Below are 17,619 nucleotides of genomic sequence, written 5' to 3' on the forward strand. Positions count from 1 at the left end.
TCTCTACAAAGAAATGAGCAAACTTCGGCAAAGACGAAAGTGAAGAATTATATTATATATCAATGTGCATTGCATCTAGAAAAACATCATTTTCAGCAGATAATCAGCAACCTATCAGCTGGATTTCTTTTCTTTTCCCCCCATTTCTTAGTATCACTTCCAAAGGCCTGACAGGACCTGAGGGATGGATCAGAACCTTCAGCTGATCCATTTACTGTTTACTTAAGCCTCTTCAGGAATAGTCTCCCTATCAATGAGGTGTTTAAATAACATGATCCTGGCAACATATGGAGAAGTGACAGGACACTTGTTGGTGCTGAAGATAAACATGTAAGAAGGAAATACGATTATATATCAGGTTTAGACATATTGTTGCCAATCAATTAAATCTGAGATCTAAACGTTTAATTTTTATTATATAAATCAGTCTAAAACATGAATTTATTTATTATCAAGTTTGAGAGACTTTTCTTTTATCTTCTGTTAAAGGGAAAAAAAAAAACACTGCTCCTTTTTCTTTCCATTTTTTTTTTTTTAAGCCAGTATGATACGTTGTTTTTCTGTTCCTTTTTTTATTTGGTCAGTCTGGGAAAATAAAATGAAGTATGGTACAAGTTCCAGTAGCTATGTCATCCTGATTCCCCCTGTGGCATCACCGGCCTCTGATTGGCCACCGGAGCCGCGCGCGCTGCAGAGGTGGAGAGGGGGCGTGGACGCGTCTCCAACGCGCTACAGTATATGTACCACTGCGCGCTTCTCCGAGTTCAGAGAAAAACGCTCAAGCGAAGACAGAGAAGCAAGAGCATTAAACACAGTGAGCAGCAGAGCAGGCTTGGAGGTTAAACAGCCCACAGAGCTCATCAGTACCGCCGCGGATCCAGTCGGACTTCGGTTTCGTCTTTTTTCCAGCAGCAGAGAGGAGTGGGGAACTTTGGAGAAATGCAGTCGGTGTACAAGCACCTGATCAGCCTGCTGTTCGTCTTCATCAGCCTGCAGGTTAGACAGCTAACGGAGGGCTGCTCGTGCGCTCTGACGCACCCGCAAGACGCTTTCTGCAACTCCGACATAGGTGAGTTATCATGTCAAACCCTTAAAACGGCGCAAATAAATATATTATCATGTTAAATAGATCTGTTGAGAATGAGGGGTATATGGATTCCACCACTTTCCACCTTTGGAAGTAAATCTGTCCTTTTAATCTTTTTAATATGTCTTCGGATTTCTGGGAATTTTTAATGAACATTTTTTATGCTTTTTTTGGTTCTTTAACTGCAATAATAAACGCTTACTTGTCATAATATAATATAGAAAAGGATTATTTTCAGCATTTAATGCAAACCTTTTGTAAGGTAACGAACTTGAGTCTGTAAAGGAAAACATTGATGTTTTTTTAAAAGCTGGTTTCTACTCTAGCTCAAGCTATGCATGTCATAGGCCAACTGTAAATGCTCCAAAACAATAGAAGGTTTTGGGCTTATTTTAGCTGTTTAAGTGTGAGGAAAAAAAGAAAAGTGGGTCACTTCTTTAATTCCACTGCAAATTTTTGTTGACAATGTAGGTATCCTAAATAAAATCTAATATTTCCCCCCAATTTTTTTTTGAAATATTTACCTTTTTGTCTATTTTATTGCTCACATCTGGATAAGCTTGGGTCTTTTTGGGCTTTGGGTAAGGTTTTCAGAATGTTGACTATATAACCCAGAGTGTTTTTCATACCCTGCTTATTACTTTGCACACTCTGGTATTTGTGTGTTGAAGTGACTGGCTCACAAGCAGCAGCAGAAAAGAGGGCTAAGTAGCTTATTTTACTACTTGCACAAGTTTTCTTTGAGTCCCTAGAATAATATGAACTCAGGAGCTGGCTTAGCCTGGAACGCCAGGTCCACCTCACCTCTGTTTTTGGATAACACTAACAAAGACCTGAGGATTATGTGAACTGCCCTGTAGGGAGCAAGGACATCTCAGGGTTGCAGGCTGTCAGGGGTAGCTCAGGTGATCTAGAAGGGATCCTTTTTGGTTTTTTGTAGAGAAGCAACATTGCGTTTGGAAGCTGATGGTGTTGGAGTTGAGCTGATATTTTGTTTCAGTAGCTTTTGACCCCTGAGTGCAAGGCTGTCATGAGGCACTGTAATACCCTGGCAACATAATCGAACAATAATCTCTCAGTCTGAGCTACCATAAGCTCACACACACTGCACAGCACTGCAGCCATGTGCGTAGTCCATGTGTTTAATAAGTTGATTATTTACAATTCCAATATATAAATCTAATAAGCAGCTCTCATATACAGCTCAACTTTAATCCAGATAGCATACTTTGCAAATAAACCAAAAAAACACAACCTTGAAAGCTACAGTAAATTTCATATTTATATAAAACTGCTTCCCTTTGCTTTTTAACCTTCAATAACATGAAATTATTAACATTAGGGCTGCATTGTGCCTTCAGAGTTGTGATTTCCCTCATGAAGACTGATTATGTCAGTATCACACCAAACAATTCAATTTCCTGAAGGTTTGCCAAATATAACTGAAAAGGAACCACCGCCCTCCATTTCTGGAGGACACAATCAGTACGTAGGCTTTTGTATCAGGATGTCACTTAGTTTGCTCTGACGTGGGCGGTAATTCACAATATAGCTGTGGTGAATCCTTTATAGTGTCTTAAAAGGGAGGCGTGTTTAGCTTTGTACATCCTGGATTTTTCAGGATCCTACATTTTTAAAGGGAAAGCCTTTGAAGCACAATTATTGAGATTGAAAGAGTCCGGGCTGAGAATGGCCCCTCCATCTGTCTTGCTCTGTCAGCAGTTCAGATAGTTCATGGTGTTGACACCCATTGATAGTCATTAGTGTAGAAACCAGGGCTGACTTCAGTGGGGACAGTGATTAGCCCCAGAAATCCCATTTCCAAGGTCCTGGCTGAGCTCGGGGTGTACGTTAAATGCTTGCAGTCCCTCTTACATCCAGTCCTTTGAAGGAAAACACATTTAAAACACTGATCCACATAAAGGTCACACAGCTCGTGTTATTGATTGATCTGGGCTGACTTTAGTTAAAATGAATGTGCAGTTAAAGTTATAATTTAAGTTCAGATGGTACAGAAATACCATGTTAAAGCAATTGATCTCCTTCTATTGTATTAGGTCACAGTTTTAATATGCAGAGGACACATTTACATTTGTCAGTGATGTGCAATCCACAGATCTTTTTTCACTCTTTAACCAAACCTCTTTTCTATAACTTGAAACGAAAGGTTGCTCTTCTGCTTTCATCACCTAATCTAATTAAAGCACAGACAGGAAAACAACAAGGTATGGGGCTGAAATGGTAATGCAATGAGAGAAACCCTGTAATTCTCACTGCTGACATCAAAGGCAACAAGACTGGATCTTCCCAGTTTAAGACCGGCAGTAGAGTTCAAAGCATTTTTCTCTTGTTTTCTTGGTGCTGACCCAAAATCACTAGCAGGCGTTACGCTAGATGAATCACAATTAGGATAAAGTGGTGGAAATTGGGTTATTGAAATTGGTATCGTTCCACTAGACAACATTTAAAACAGAAATATTGAAGAGCATGAAGATCTTGAGACAAATTTAGTTTTTAATCTGGTGTCCTGCTTGGTGTTTGTTTGTACTGTGTTTTGTCAGTTGTAAATCTTCCACAATAACTTTGGCTAGCTAAACGTGGTTGTACTCAGGCTGCATGCTGACAGTCCTTCATGTTACACACCTTAGCACTGGGCCGTGACCTGGCTGCTATTTTAGACGCACAACTAATTGGCTGATATTAACCAGCCCATTCACCAGAGGAAGTGAGCAGCATTTGTTTTCTCAAAGTCCTCCCAAAGCAAGATAAGAGGCTCAGCAGCAAGCTCTGACCCTGAAGCATAATATCGCTCTGTAAAGACGCTCATTTCCAAGTGCATTTACATTTACATGTTGGTACCATGGGTCAGGTTAGAGAATGGGTAAAAATTTGTGTGGTACGTTTATGCTTGCTTTGAAATACAAGCATGTGCATGTTTTGTTATGTACAGAGAAAGTGGGTTTAGAGAAATGTTTGGCCTAGAGTTTTGTGACAACACTCTCCTTGCACCAGTGCATACTATTAATGACTTAGTTTGATTAGTTTTGGCAGCAACCACCTCTCTCCTTATCTGCAGGGCAACAGGTGGTAGATGATGACCTAAGCAAAGACAAGACTCCCATTATGTAAGCTTGGATAAGATATCTGTAGTTTTTTCAAAAGTGAGTTAAAATACGATAAGATGTTGGAGAGTCTGGAATCTCAACAAGCCTGGGATGTCCATCCTCTGAGCCAGGCATATCAAATCTCCAGACCCCCTCCTTACCTAATGACCACTTAGGAGCTTTGGGGTTTCCCTTTGTTTAGCATGCCAGCACAGAGGTAATGGGCAACGGCCTAAAAGGTACTCATGGGAATATAATGCACTATAAACCATTAAACAATGAGTTGAACAATTCATGCTCATCTATTCTAAATATGATTATCAGTGGTGAGCTGTAGCTGTAAAAAAAAAATGAAGTCACACTTTTAAATAAAAAAGTTCTCAGTTGGATAACCCATGCCAAAACTAAAGATCTGTCCCACAAGTGTAAATAGAAAAAGGCAAGAAGCAGTCGGTGACTGTTGAGCAACAAGTAAATGAGTTGGATAAAACGCGACAAGAGGCAAATGCAAAGCAGGTACCAGGATAGTAAGACTGCACAGATAATACCGGGTCTTTGCAATAACGTCATGGATGTTCCTTAACATTGAGGTTGGGTTCATGATATTTTAGTCTTTGGAGGTTAATCAATCCCTCAGACCCTCATAGTTTTTGCACTCTGTCAAGGATCATTGTCCTGTTCATTGCCGTGATGGCTTGTATTTTCTGCACTAGTATTTTGATGGATGGCATGTGTCAAACATTCAGTGGTAGCAAGATGAGCTATGTTATCCAGGTTTAGTTCTGTTCAATCTTGAGTGTCTGATGACAGTTGAAGCACCATAATATTATATTCTTTAACCTTTATCTAGTCATATGCTAGCATTTATTGACTACCTCTTTCCTCTTTTACTCCTGCATTACCTTAGTTCCAAGAACTTTAAATATTAATGGGCTAGAGCCAACATGCTCATATCCACCTCAAAACAGTGCTCTGATGCAGGTGCCAGGCAATTCTTTCTTAGAATCCTTCTTATCTGCACCAAGCAGCTACTTTTAAATAAATCTGCAAAGCAGACCCTGCTACAGGTGAGGAAAGAAAAGAAAGAAAAACACAAACCACACATACATTCAGTATGTGCTTTATGACTTAATTTGCGTTTAGTCAGCCTGTGACAGTGTGACATGCTTTCTGCTCCAGAGGTTTCAATCTGTAATGACATTTGCCAGCAGGGTTTTAGTTTCAGTGTTTATTTTTGAGCGTGGTAGTGTCGTTCCTCTTCCTCCCACTTGCCTCCTTAAACTTGGACAACTTTCTCCATACTAAAATCACAATCACCAACCACATGCATTTCTAACCTTTCTACTTCACACATACAGACACTGACACACTACTGAGTAAACCTATTTTTTGTCTTCTTGTGATTAGTCACATTTTATGTAGACTGAAATAAATGTTTAACTTAATTACATGCTCACCTTAAGATTTGCCATTTGTATTCAAGCCTGTGTAATCCCCTGCTTTAGGCAAGAGATACAGAGTGAAAAATGGATTCACTTTCACTCAGAACCTGGTTACCTCTTATCATGAAAAGCCTCCCACTCTTGAAAATGTGTGTCAGATTCTCTGCAGAAAATACATTTTAGTACATCACTACACTGACCTGTAATTCCATACAGTATAATTTCATCCATTGGTACTGTTAGCCTTTTAATGTAAGGCTAAAAATGCTAAAAAAAAAATGTAATAATTTAAATAAACAAGTATATGTTTCTTTACTTTCATTCTTAAGTTGTTTTCATCAAAAATCAAGCGTCAAAAAACAACATAGATAATGAAATCAGTGGAAATCAGAGGCGTGTTAGCTAGGCTAGCCTCCACTAATGGAGTGCTAGCTAGTTAGCTAAGTTTGATAGCTTACAAATAACCAAATAAAATAGAAACTCAAAAACCCCAAGTCCCCCTAAAAAGGGCCCAAAGCTAAAATTGCCTTTTATTAGCAGTCATTGTTAGCTTACAATTGACGTGAAAACAAAGTCAGAATGATTGCATTATAAACATGAGCTGCCATGTTGTAATAGCCATCACTTAGCGAGTGTAAGTTATGTTACTTTACGTAATGAACATACATTTCTGTTTAACCATATGTTAATGCTGTAAACAGTGCTGACTGATTATTTAACATTTAAATGTTGAACTTGGTTACTTTATGCTGGTATAACAATTTTTTGAAAGAGGAACTAATTTACAGTATCTGATTCCTAAGTTTTCATTTTAATCAAGGACATGAGAGATTATAGAACTGGGTTAAATAAACACTTTAAATTTTTTGAGTGAGTTGTATGTAAAAAAAAAAAAAAAACTGCTAAACGCAGAGGGCAGTGACACACATACAGCATCTTCTGAGGATCTTGGGCCCTTCATATATTCCCCTGGGTGATAGCATCAACATCAATATTGACCAATTAGTGGCTGCTTGCCAACATGGAGGGGTCCTATCTGGATGTACTTCAATTAAATCGTCTGACCTGTGGTTCTTTCAGCTTGAACATGTTTCTCCTGAGGGTTGGTTTTGAGTTCAGGCTGAAGTATGAAACTAGGTTTTAGGGAGAAACTTAAAAATAATGACAGATGGCTTTAACTAAGTCAAAAGTATCATGTTATAGCCACAAATTCCTGTGTAATTGTGCACAGGCTTTACTGTAATTGCACCAGCAGACTTCAGTATTTGGGTACATTTAGTAGAGACCAATTGTGTAGTGGTGCACAAGAGGTGATAGATGAATGGATTAGAGACATTATAATGAAAGGTTGGAAAGCAGGGCACAGACAGGAAGCAACACTTTAATCTTAAGACTTGTGTTTGATTGGGTTGTGGGTTGTCTTTTGAAGCTGTCAGTGAAAGTCTATAGGTGACACTATAAAACTGGTAGCTGAAAATAATTACTCATGAACAACTTTACATGCAGATTGACATATTTTACTCTTGCTAGTGTGGTTTACTACATGGCTAAATCAGAGAAGGGTTTTTGTAGTTAGCTGCTGGATGGCAGTTGGTTTTCAAACTGACTCGAAGTGAGGTAAGATTTCTGACAGTTTATTCAAATAAACTCTTGGTTCATTTCAAGGACATCATGTCCAGAGTAAATTTGTGGTCACCACTTTTGGGTGGCCATGCTGTAACAGCTTCCCATTAGAGCTGCCCAGCTTCCGTTTCACAGCTAGACAAATACAGACCCAACAGAAGATGCCACATGCCTCATTTCTCTCCGGAGTTAAAAAGGATGAAGGCCTACTCTTTTCTTTTCTTCCTTCCTTTCTGGGGAATGTGACCCTCCCAAAGAATGTGGGAAGGAAATTCCACTGGGAGAAGATAACAAACATGTCCAGCGTTAAGTTGTGTCTGCAGCTGGTTGGTTTTGGGCAGCAGGTGAACTTCAGAGAACTAAAAGCTTATGCAGGACCCGCAGCCACAGTTAGGTCCTATCCAGCAGCTCAAACAACTTTTCCACATTCCCAGTTCCTGGGCTAACACAATGAGCCCCCTTTCTCCAGCATCAGTGAAAGCAAACAAATCAAAGCCACCTCCAAACATTTTCACCTCACCTCCATGTACATGAGGGCCCTGTGCACGGATGAGATATTTATCAGTCTCTGATGCTAATACTGATATACACATTTGACTGAGTCTGCTTGGGGTCATGTTCTTCTTATGTTGCTCCCAAAATTAAATCTGCACAAAGACTGGAAAAAGGGAATGGTATGGCTTTTCTAATTTCTACCAGTTGCATCCCAAAAAAAACAAACAAAAAACCTTTCTGGGCAACAAATCACCAAGATTTCATAACATGTGGATGTGTCCTGTTTTACTCTTTACCCCTAATATCTGTATCCCACTCTCTTCTTGGCAAACAATGCAGCAATGCGGAAAATCGGATAAACAGATTAACTATGGTGCCAACCTGGTTCTGAAATGGTTTTTATAAGGGGTTTACTAATGCCTCCTGCTGGCTGAGGTGTAGTGTTATTTGCTGGATTGGAAAGAAAAGCTCAAACTTGTATACTAATTGGAATGTGGCTGTCTCTCTTCACAGTGATTCGAGCTAAAGTGGTGGGCAAGAAGCAAATGAGAGAAGGGCCATTTGGAACAATGCGCTACACAGTCAAGCAGATGAAGGTGAGAATTAGTCCCCTGCTGAAGTTTTGTAGAACAAGATGACAATCTCTGTCACCAAAGACTGAGCGGTCATTTTAGCTCAAGACAGTTACTTCCATTCTTGTTGAAATAGATAAGATTAATACCAGTCACATGGTTGTAAGCTATAAATGAAGCTAGGGCTACTATGGTTAACTCAGCTTATTCAATGACTAGAGGACAATGATTTTAAAGGGCCTTCCTCATTCCAAATACAAAATCAACTGAGCCCTAAAGCATACTCCTGCTTTATTAACAATTTTACTCCAAGTGGGACCATAATTTTATAAAGTTATCATGCTTTATTCATAAGACATCACACTAGTGATTCAAACTATAAAATCCCTTAATTATTCGGAGGTAAAAAATAAATGAGGACAGTTGTTTTTTTAGAGACTCCTACACAATCATACATTTATTTGACAATCACAAAAGTCGACCGCTCAATTAGAAATAAAGCAGATTTAAAGTATGGATACATGAGCTTAATTTTCCAGATCATGTTTTTAATGGTTTAGCTGCATGTTAGTCCCCCTTTTACTTTCAGTCTTTTTAAGCTAACCGTGCTGCAGCCTAACTTTTAGCGTGCAATGATCTTAGACAAGCACCTGTAATGTTGAACAGTTAATGAGCTGTATCTCATAACTTCAACTTCTTATAGAAACATTTTTATCTCTGTAATTAACAAAGAGGTAATTAGAGAGATAATTAACTCTTATTTCAAGTCTTTATGTAACTGTCCCAGACTATAGCTTCACATTCAGCACACAGATTAAAGTCCTTAATCTTTAATTACATTTTTAAATGTCACACATTAGGATATTGAGAAGAAAATGTTAGCATGGCCTAATGCTAGGCTATGAATTTAAATAGCTAACATTGGGTTAGAGCTGTATGTGATAACAACCGAGACACTGCTAATGTTCAGGCAGTGTACAGATAAAATACTTCCAAAACATTTTAAGCTACAAAAGCTAAACTTTATCAGCCAGTACATATAAATGCACAGTTAAGAGCTTGGGTTGTGAACTGTAGAGCATGCACAGAATCCCTAGTCTAGTTTGAGTCCAGTTGGGCTTATACATGCAGGAGTACTTCTCTGCATTATCTGGGGGTAATAGTCTGACTTTTTTTTTAGTTGGATAATGGTCAAACTAATTTGACTTTATTTTCTAACACTACATAAATGCACTAAATGGCTTTATAACAGGCCGTTAATGTAAACATATTAGTCTAATACCACTGATGTGGACATCAGTTACATCTGTGCAAATTTGCAGCTGGATTTAAATTAACTAAAATCAAGATTTCCCTCATGTAGGACAAGTAAATTATACTGGTAAACTTGTTTGCTGCATTCAATACTTTCTTTAGTTTCCTTTAGCACAGTCAGATATGAGTTATATTAGCCAACCTTACAGCAACTCTTTAGTTCCTGCGGTGGCTCTCCACCCCCTCAACCGCTATGTGATAGCTAAAAAGCAGCTTGGGCTATTTTGGCCAAAAGCCGGCTCCTCACTTCCTCTACATTCTTACATAACGCTGCATATTTCTGACAGATGCTAACATCAGCCTGCTGGTCAGACAGGAGCCGGGCATGAGGATTAGTGGGCTTACGGGCATTACAGCTCAACCAAACTCTTTGCACCAAGTGTAAACATTTCGTCAGAGTCATTCATTACATCTGTACAGTCTCACTTTGTAACAAAAGGATTAAATGACTTCTTACTGGTAAAGGATAGCCATTATCACCATATGGACTTTCACCTCTTGGATTAAAATACCTTTAAATTTCAACAAATCCTAGAAGACATATGCCTTTGGTTTTTTTTTTATTTTATTTTCCACACTGTGTGACTAAGGTAAAAGATTGTTCTGTTTTTTCAAGGAGTTATTTTTCTGGGAACAACAGGAAATCCCTATTTAGACACATAACTTGCACTGAAAAACATTTCTCAGAGAACACCCTGACTTTAGGCCATTTACCTGCTACAACAGTCACAAAGTCCAAGGACATTATACAACATAACCATACACACCATTCTTTTCCTGAAGGCATTCTTAAAAATGTCATCTGATAAAGTCAGCATGTTATTTTCTTTCTCAAGGATGCAGTGCAGTCCATGGTGAAGGCTGTTTTTCTCTTGCAGCTGTTAATTCTACTTTTTTTTTTTTTTTTTTGCTGCAGATGTACAAAGGATTTGACAAAATCCAGCACGTGCAGCACATTTACACAGATGCCTCTGAGAGTTTGTGTGGCGTAAAGTTTGACATCAACAAGTACCAGTACCTGATCACAGGTGAGCTGTATAATTTTTTTGCCATACATTAAAACCATTGAATGTCTCTTTTTGTATCTTTCAGAAGTGCATCTCATTTATACATGCTAACTCTGGTCATTTCCATTAAAAGATGCTAAACCATTCTAGGCAGTGAAAGCCTTTTCCCTCTCCGAGGCCTTTCAGAATCCAATGATCATCACTGCAAGTTTGTTTGGCCTAACAGACTCCTCCTGCTTGCTTCCTCCCCAAGGACTTCATTTGTCCTGTGACAGAAACTTTCCCACTATTTATAACCTACCATTTGCCACTGTGTAAGGAAGGCAAAGCAGGGGGCTTTTAAAATTTTTGTGAACTCATTTCCCTCAGCTTCTTAGGCCAGGAACAGCAGTTTTCTCTCTCTTACAACTTGTAATTAACAGCCAGCAGGAAGCGACTGGCGTTTTCCAGCACAAGCATTTTATGAGTTGCCATTTCTAACAGAGGTGCAGTTTACTTTGGACCCTGCAGTGTTTGGTGTATATAACTGTCGCTAAGTCCCGACCTGTAAATACTGTAACTCCACCGCACGGTGCAAGCCAACGAGCCAACGTTGCCAGGCAACATCAACTATGTTTACACAGCCCGGGTGCGAGTGACATCAACAATGTCTTTCCCTGCTCTCAGGACATCTATAATAAGTCCTGCATATGACCAGGACTACATTAAAAGCGACTGAAAACACATCAGAGCCTGCAAGATGAGCCACTTGAATCTCTTTTAATCAAGCTTTGAGCATATTGGCCCTGATTAGTATTTTAAGAGCACATTGCACTCAGCACTGTATAATCAGCCTGCAAATGACTCCAATAATCCGATGTGGGATTGCAGGCAGAGTGGGATGTTCAGGGGGTGTCAAAGAAGCACATATTTGTGATTTGTGAGCTGTTAAGTTCCCACTCAATGACAGCACTGGAAGAGAGACAAACAGTGACAAATTGTAATGTTCCTGAGCGCTCGCAGGCTGTAATGGGGCACCTGTCTCATGAGTCGGTAAGCTGCAAATGGTCCAACGCTAAAAATAACCGTCTCATGACCTTTCAATATTCAGAAATAGGGGTGTTGGTTTAATATGGGCTCACTGTATGAGATTGTCTTACCTTAGATAAACAAGTTGGACTACTTACAGTATACTGTGTTACACGAGGAAGATTAGAAAATTAGCCAAATAATGCAACCGCATGTGTGCGTTTATGGTATCCCTCATCAGTGTAGTTCTTCACAAGTTAGGCGTGTAAGATACCAGCAGCGAAGCTGTGGCTAGGTTAAATTTGCATATATACCATCTTAAGATTTACATACTCCACAGTCCTTTCAGAACAGTTTTACTTCACAGAGAACACAGTTTTAATTTGGTTAGATCTCTTAAAACTGCAAAGTTCGGCCACCGGAGTGTTTTTGCTGCATGTGGCATCAAGGATGGGGGTGATCGCCATAGATACCACACACATTAACAATATCTCTTTCATTAACAGAGAAAAATTGTGTTTTTGTCTTGTACCTGCTATAGAAAACCTGGATATAACAAAATAGCTTGATCTTGTTGGTTCAAGTCTAAAGTTGGTTTTTTAGTATTTTTATTGCCATCCATGAAGTTCACCTCATGTTTGGTATGAAAACACTGGAAGTATAAATTAAAATTTCTTCTCTGTTCTTTATTCCAACAGGTCGTGTGTATGATGGCAAGGTTTACACAGGGCTCTGCAACATGAACGAGAGGTGGGAGAGGCTCTCATTGGCACAGAAGAAAGGGATCAACTATCGCTACCAGCTGGGCTGCAACTGCAGGGTGAGTGGGAACACCGTATGCCCGACAAGAGAAAGAAGAAGAGGCAGGAGGAGGATCAAGAAGAGGAGAAGCTAGAGCTTGCTGCTTCTCAGTGTTGCATCATATATTAACCACAAAACTGCTAGCTGACTCCTTATATAAAGTCTGTTAGGGCACCTGTTAATGATTACTAAAGAAACAATTACTTTGATATTCATAGTGACTGTGAATAAGGGGTCAGTGTTTTTTTTCTATTAAGACTGAATTACGAGCTCATTTTTAGGGCCTATTTTCTTCCAATATACATGATGGATGTTTAACAGAGAAAGAAATGGAGAAAAAAAACAAGTTTTACTACTATCATTGGGAATTATTAAGTAATGGCTTTGGAATCAGCTCAAGTCTTCATTCCCAGTTTCATGTGACTCAAGCATGTAGCTTGCCGCTGTGCAGCTGCTGACCCATCTCACAAATGGCCTACTGTACAGCCGTGTCCTGGACATCTGCTAACACACTCAGCCCCTATCAGTATAAGTGGATTAGCAGAGAGACCTATTTGTTTCCAATGCAGGCCACTACTTGTAAACTGTGTTCAGAGTATAGATGACAGCAGCCCAGAGACATCCAGAGAAAGCCATCCATCAAAAGAGGCTTAAGAATGAGAGTCTGTAAACATAAGCAGGCAAAAACATCACCAAACTTATTAATAATACTCCTCCTTCTTCTGCAGCCCCACACAAATGATTTACGGCGATGTAAAGGAGGAAGTGTATTGCACCAGTTAGAAAATTACTCTACACATCATTAGGCCTTCTCAAACCAGGAAGTTATGTCAAGCATCTTTGAACCATTGAGGACAGACTCCCCAGCCTTGAATAACAAAAGCAGCCAAAATGGGAAGCATGCCCTCTTATGTTCCAATTGAATTTGCCGGTGCATTCACAACCAGATAAGTGCAGCTCTTTGCAGCCAGTGACTTGGTTTTACTGCCATGACATAAAGCCTTTCCGTTCATCACCTCTCGGAGCAGTTGTGAATCTTCCTGTCAGTCGATGCTGTTCATTCATTCAAAAAGCTGCTTTTTGTGCCAGCACCTGGAGTAATGACGCACGATAGAGAGGTCGGGTAAAGTCTGACTGAATACTTAACTACTAAAAACTTAAGGAACATAATTTGACATTCCACAGCATAGGCATACTGTGCCAGGGTACGCCTAGTTATTTAAAAAGTAGCCTGATTTCTACAGCTGGTGCAGCAAATGACTGAAAGCAAATGCTCAAAAGAAGCTGAGCAAAGATATTTTTTTTTATGTTTTACCAAAAGCATGTTCACCCATTGCTATTTCAGAAAATCATAGTATAGCCACTTGCTTTGTTTAATTTTTCAAAGCACTTGTGCAGTGTTTATTTCATATGCTAATGGCTCATTTAGCTAATTCTTCTTTGGCGTCTACACATCTTTTTGCACTGTAGACTCACTGTTGTGTGTATGAGCCTTTGAGATGAAAATATGATCAATATATTGTTCAATAAAATTAAATGAATGCCATTTATAGTGAAGAGTATCTTTATTTGCTTTCTAGCTGACATTTAGACAAGTTGACATCACTCTCATCTATGCTGAATATGAAGCAAGACGAAACAGTTTGCTTCAGCGACTATTAGCAGGAAGCTAGCTTGCCTTTGTCCATAGTTTTAAAAATGAATAAAGTTAATATTAACTTGGTTTAACTGACTTTTTAATGAAGCTGAATGACATTTTCTTCCAGTAGTTACTGGTACTTTTGTATTTCTCTCCATTTCTATTGTCTTGTTACATTTTATAACTTATCAACACTAGCTTCATAATTAGCATAAACAAATGATTGGTTTTAAACTTATAATCTAACCCTTGCCAAGAAAGCCACCTTTTTTTTTTCTTTCAAAATAAAATCATTCTAAGCTCAGTTTTTTTGTTTTTAAAATCAAATATCTTTAAGAATAAAAACCAGTATAGACTTGTTTTCTGCTTCATGGGTACATCTTTAGTCTTGCTTGTGTCTCTGTAGATTAAACCCTGCCACTACCTGCCTTGCTTCGTGACCTCAAAGAACGAGTGCCTGTGGACGGACATGCTGTCCCACTTTGGTTTTCCTGGCTACCAGTCTCGGCACTATGCCTGCATCCAGCAGAAGGAGGGCTACTGCAGTTGGTACCGAGGCATGACCATCCGTGATAAAACCACAATCAACGCCACCGACCCCTGAATCCAAACGCACCTAATCCCAAAACTCACTGCCACCCCACCCCCGCCCCCCTTCCCCAGACTCCATCCTGTTCCTGATCACTTTTAGAGTATTAAAGGACTCTTGTAAGGTCACTGGCCTAGATGATGGCCTCCCTTTAAAGGGGAGAGAGAAAAAAAGAGCAAATATATTACAGTGCCTGTTTGTAGCACTTCTGATAGAGAGAAAAAAAGCCTTTTTGTTGTACAGATTTCCCTTTTAGTATGTTTTTCCCATTCAACAGTGTTTTAATCAAACTGTCTTTTATGATCGGGTGGTGTTAATAAAAAGTAAAGACATACAGGGCCAATATGAAGTATAAGACTGTGATTGACCTCAATTGGGATATTTAAAACATTTTCTACAATATCAAGTGTTACTGTTCTTAAATAGCAACTTGTAGCTAGTCGAACTCAAGTGCAGGGCTACTCAATTCGGTCCTAGAAGGGCTGCAATCCAGCAGGTTTTCTATGTTTCCAAGACACCTGACTCAAACTGATGAGTCATTGTGCAGTCATTATGCCCTCGTAGGACCGAATTAAGTAGCCGTGCTCTAGTGTGATTGTCATTTTTGCATTAGAAAGTTCATCTTCTGTAATGCAAGGACTCCACAGCTAGGTCTCCAGTTATTCAGTGAACTTCAGTTAGACAAAATACAACCAAAAAGACACAAGGTAAACTGGAGTTGCAAAGCTCCTGCAACATCACATATGTACTGCACTTGCCAGCAACACTGCCAATAGTTCTTTTAACACAGATTCAGTGCCAATACCTGTACAATTTGACAATTATGCTTTTCATTTGGCTCCAAAAACTTATAAAAAAAAATACATTTTACAGTGAGGTATACATTGATTATGTTCCCAGCTTTTTACTGTAACATGTGTCTATATGACAGTATATGATGGTAGTGTCTCTGCTTCCCTGATTGTTTGTATTGTGACTCATTTTGCAGTTTCATCACAGACAAACTCCCCACTGTTGTGCATGTCAGAAAAATGTTGATATCAAGCAGTGCCAATGCAGGGAAGAGCTCTTGTTTTTGAAAAAGATTGTGATATTTTATTTTTTGCTGTATATAACATAAGCTACAGAAATGAACTATCAACTCAGCTGAAACCTCTATATTACATTTATTTATGTTTATTGGATTACAAAGTAACTATGTGGTGTATGTGCAGAAAAGGAGGAAAAAATATATATATAAAATAAGCCAAACTTTTTGTGACAAGCAGAGCAGCATGTTAAAATGTCCAGAATGAAGGACAAGTATCTGCAAATTTATTATTATGGTACTTTTCTGTTTAATCTTCGTTCTCTTGGCTGGTACTCAACTATCCAGTGACAGTACAGTATAAACAGGGGTTTCAGAGAATGAGATATTTTTTAAGTGTATATTCAATCTTTTATATTTAACTATTTTAAATGGATATTATGTATAAATAAAAGTAATAATATTGTCACTAAATTCATTCTTGTTCACCTGAACCCATCTGGGGTTTTTTGTATTTCTACTTCCCTTCAGTTCATTCCATTAACAGACCCAGTCTGGCCACAAAGAGGGCTAACAGCTTATTTATCACTTATGCTAAAACAGAACACCAAGCACAAATACTGTTCCAATAAGTTTTATTTTCTAAGCTAAAATGATACCTTAATTATGTCTAATCAAGAAAGGGGACACATTTATTTGCTTTCCTGTGTAAAAGTTAGGAGAGAAAATTGACATTGCTTTTTTATCAGTAAGCTAAAAATTAGGCCAGTGACAGTAGTTAGCTTAGCTTACATATGACAGTATTACAGTTAGCTAAGTTGAGCGATTTCTTAGTTGGTTTAAGTGACTTTTCTGGGAGTCTCCAAATGTTCACATTTTAATAAAAAAAAAAAGTTTAAGATTACATTAAGATTAATTAATTGGTGAGCTTTTGATTTTCTATTACACATATCCTAGCTAACTGTTACCAATGCTAAGCTAACCACCTGCTGGCTTTAGCTTACAGATAGAGTGTTTAAAGTAATTTTCTCAAACTAGCTTTAGTTGTCAATCAATCAAAAAACCAACAACAAAAAAGTATTTTTAGTTTCAAACATCCTTTTTCTCTTTGTAAGTGATGAGATTTCTCCAGCTGTGGCATTTCTGGGTCATAATTTCTGTGGTTCATGTTTCTGTAAATATACTGTCTGCTTAACAGATGAACAACTGGTTAAGTTTGATGCGTAAAACAAATAAAAACATAAAAATCCAATCAAGGAAGCTGTGTACAGTGTGGGTTTAAACACTGATTCCTGAATTGTGTGGGTCGGGGGAGGGGGGTGATGTTTCCATGTAGGGGCTATAGAAATGTTTGAGTTAATTTCTGTTTTATATTTTTATAATAAAGATTTAATGAAAAAATGGACCAAACAAGGTCACTGGTGATTTTTTTACTCTTCCCACCCAAAAAAAAAAGAAAAAGGAAAAAAACATTTTTAATGTTTTTTAAAAGATGTATGGTCTTCACTCTGAATTGTTTAAATGGTAATATTTGTGAGGCACTCACCATCTGCATATGGTTGGGATAGAAGGTTTGTTCATTCAGGGGGAATTTCTCTGGGCCAAGGGAGTGGTAGAGCTTAATCATCTGAGAATACTGCAAGAAAAAAATAAACAAGACAGGCTGTCATTATTTAAGCAGTGGAGGACAGGCAAGGTTAGATGAAAGCTAAACCTGTGTTTGCAGCACAACATTTATGACCAGATGTCACTTGGGTGATGGATCATCCTGAACTCAACCTGTTGCACTGGGATGGCATCGTTTTTTTTTTTTTTGTTTGTTTTTTTTTTGGCAGATCATTTTAAATACTGATAAAATATGACTGGGGAGGGTTGCTTTCCTCTCTTTCTCTGCAAAGGCTGCCGTAAAAG

The 17,619-nt window shown here is 38.6% G+C and overlaps 2 protein-coding genes across 4 annotated transcripts in view; one reads left to right on the forward strand and one right to left on the reverse strand.

The window, feature by feature from the left end:
• Positions 1-17,619, reverse strand: part of LOC121634788 (synapsin-3-like) — a 132,489-nt gene that overhangs the window by 52,496 nt on the left and 62,374 nt on the right. For all 3 annotated transcript variants that reach the window (XM_041977708.1, XM_041977707.1, XM_041977709.1), the window contains exon 6: positions 17,255-17,344. In XM_041977708.1, the coding sequence (XP_041833642.1) occupies positions 17,255-17,344 (90 nt within the window). The remainder of the gene's footprint in view (positions 1-17,254; positions 17,345-17,619) is intronic.
• On the forward strand, positions 759-16,664 carry LOC121634790 (metalloproteinase inhibitor 3). The gene is made up of 5 exons (XM_041977710.1): positions 759-1,069; positions 8,265-8,347; positions 10,554-10,665; positions 12,351-12,472; positions 14,499-16,664. The coding sequence occupies exons 1-5, from the start codon at positions 940-942 to the stop codon at positions 14,694-14,696; spliced, it is 645 nt and encodes a 214-aa protein (XP_041833644.1). The 5' UTR covers positions 759-939; the 3' UTR covers positions 14,697-16,664.

This window comes from Melanotaenia boesemani, chromosome 23 (genome assembly GCF_017639745.1).
Source record: "Melanotaenia boesemani isolate fMelBoe1 chromosome 23, fMelBoe1.pri, whole genome shotgun sequence".
Taxonomy (NCBI): Eukaryota; Metazoa; Chordata; class Actinopteri; order Atheriniformes; family Melanotaeniidae; genus Melanotaenia; species Melanotaenia boesemani.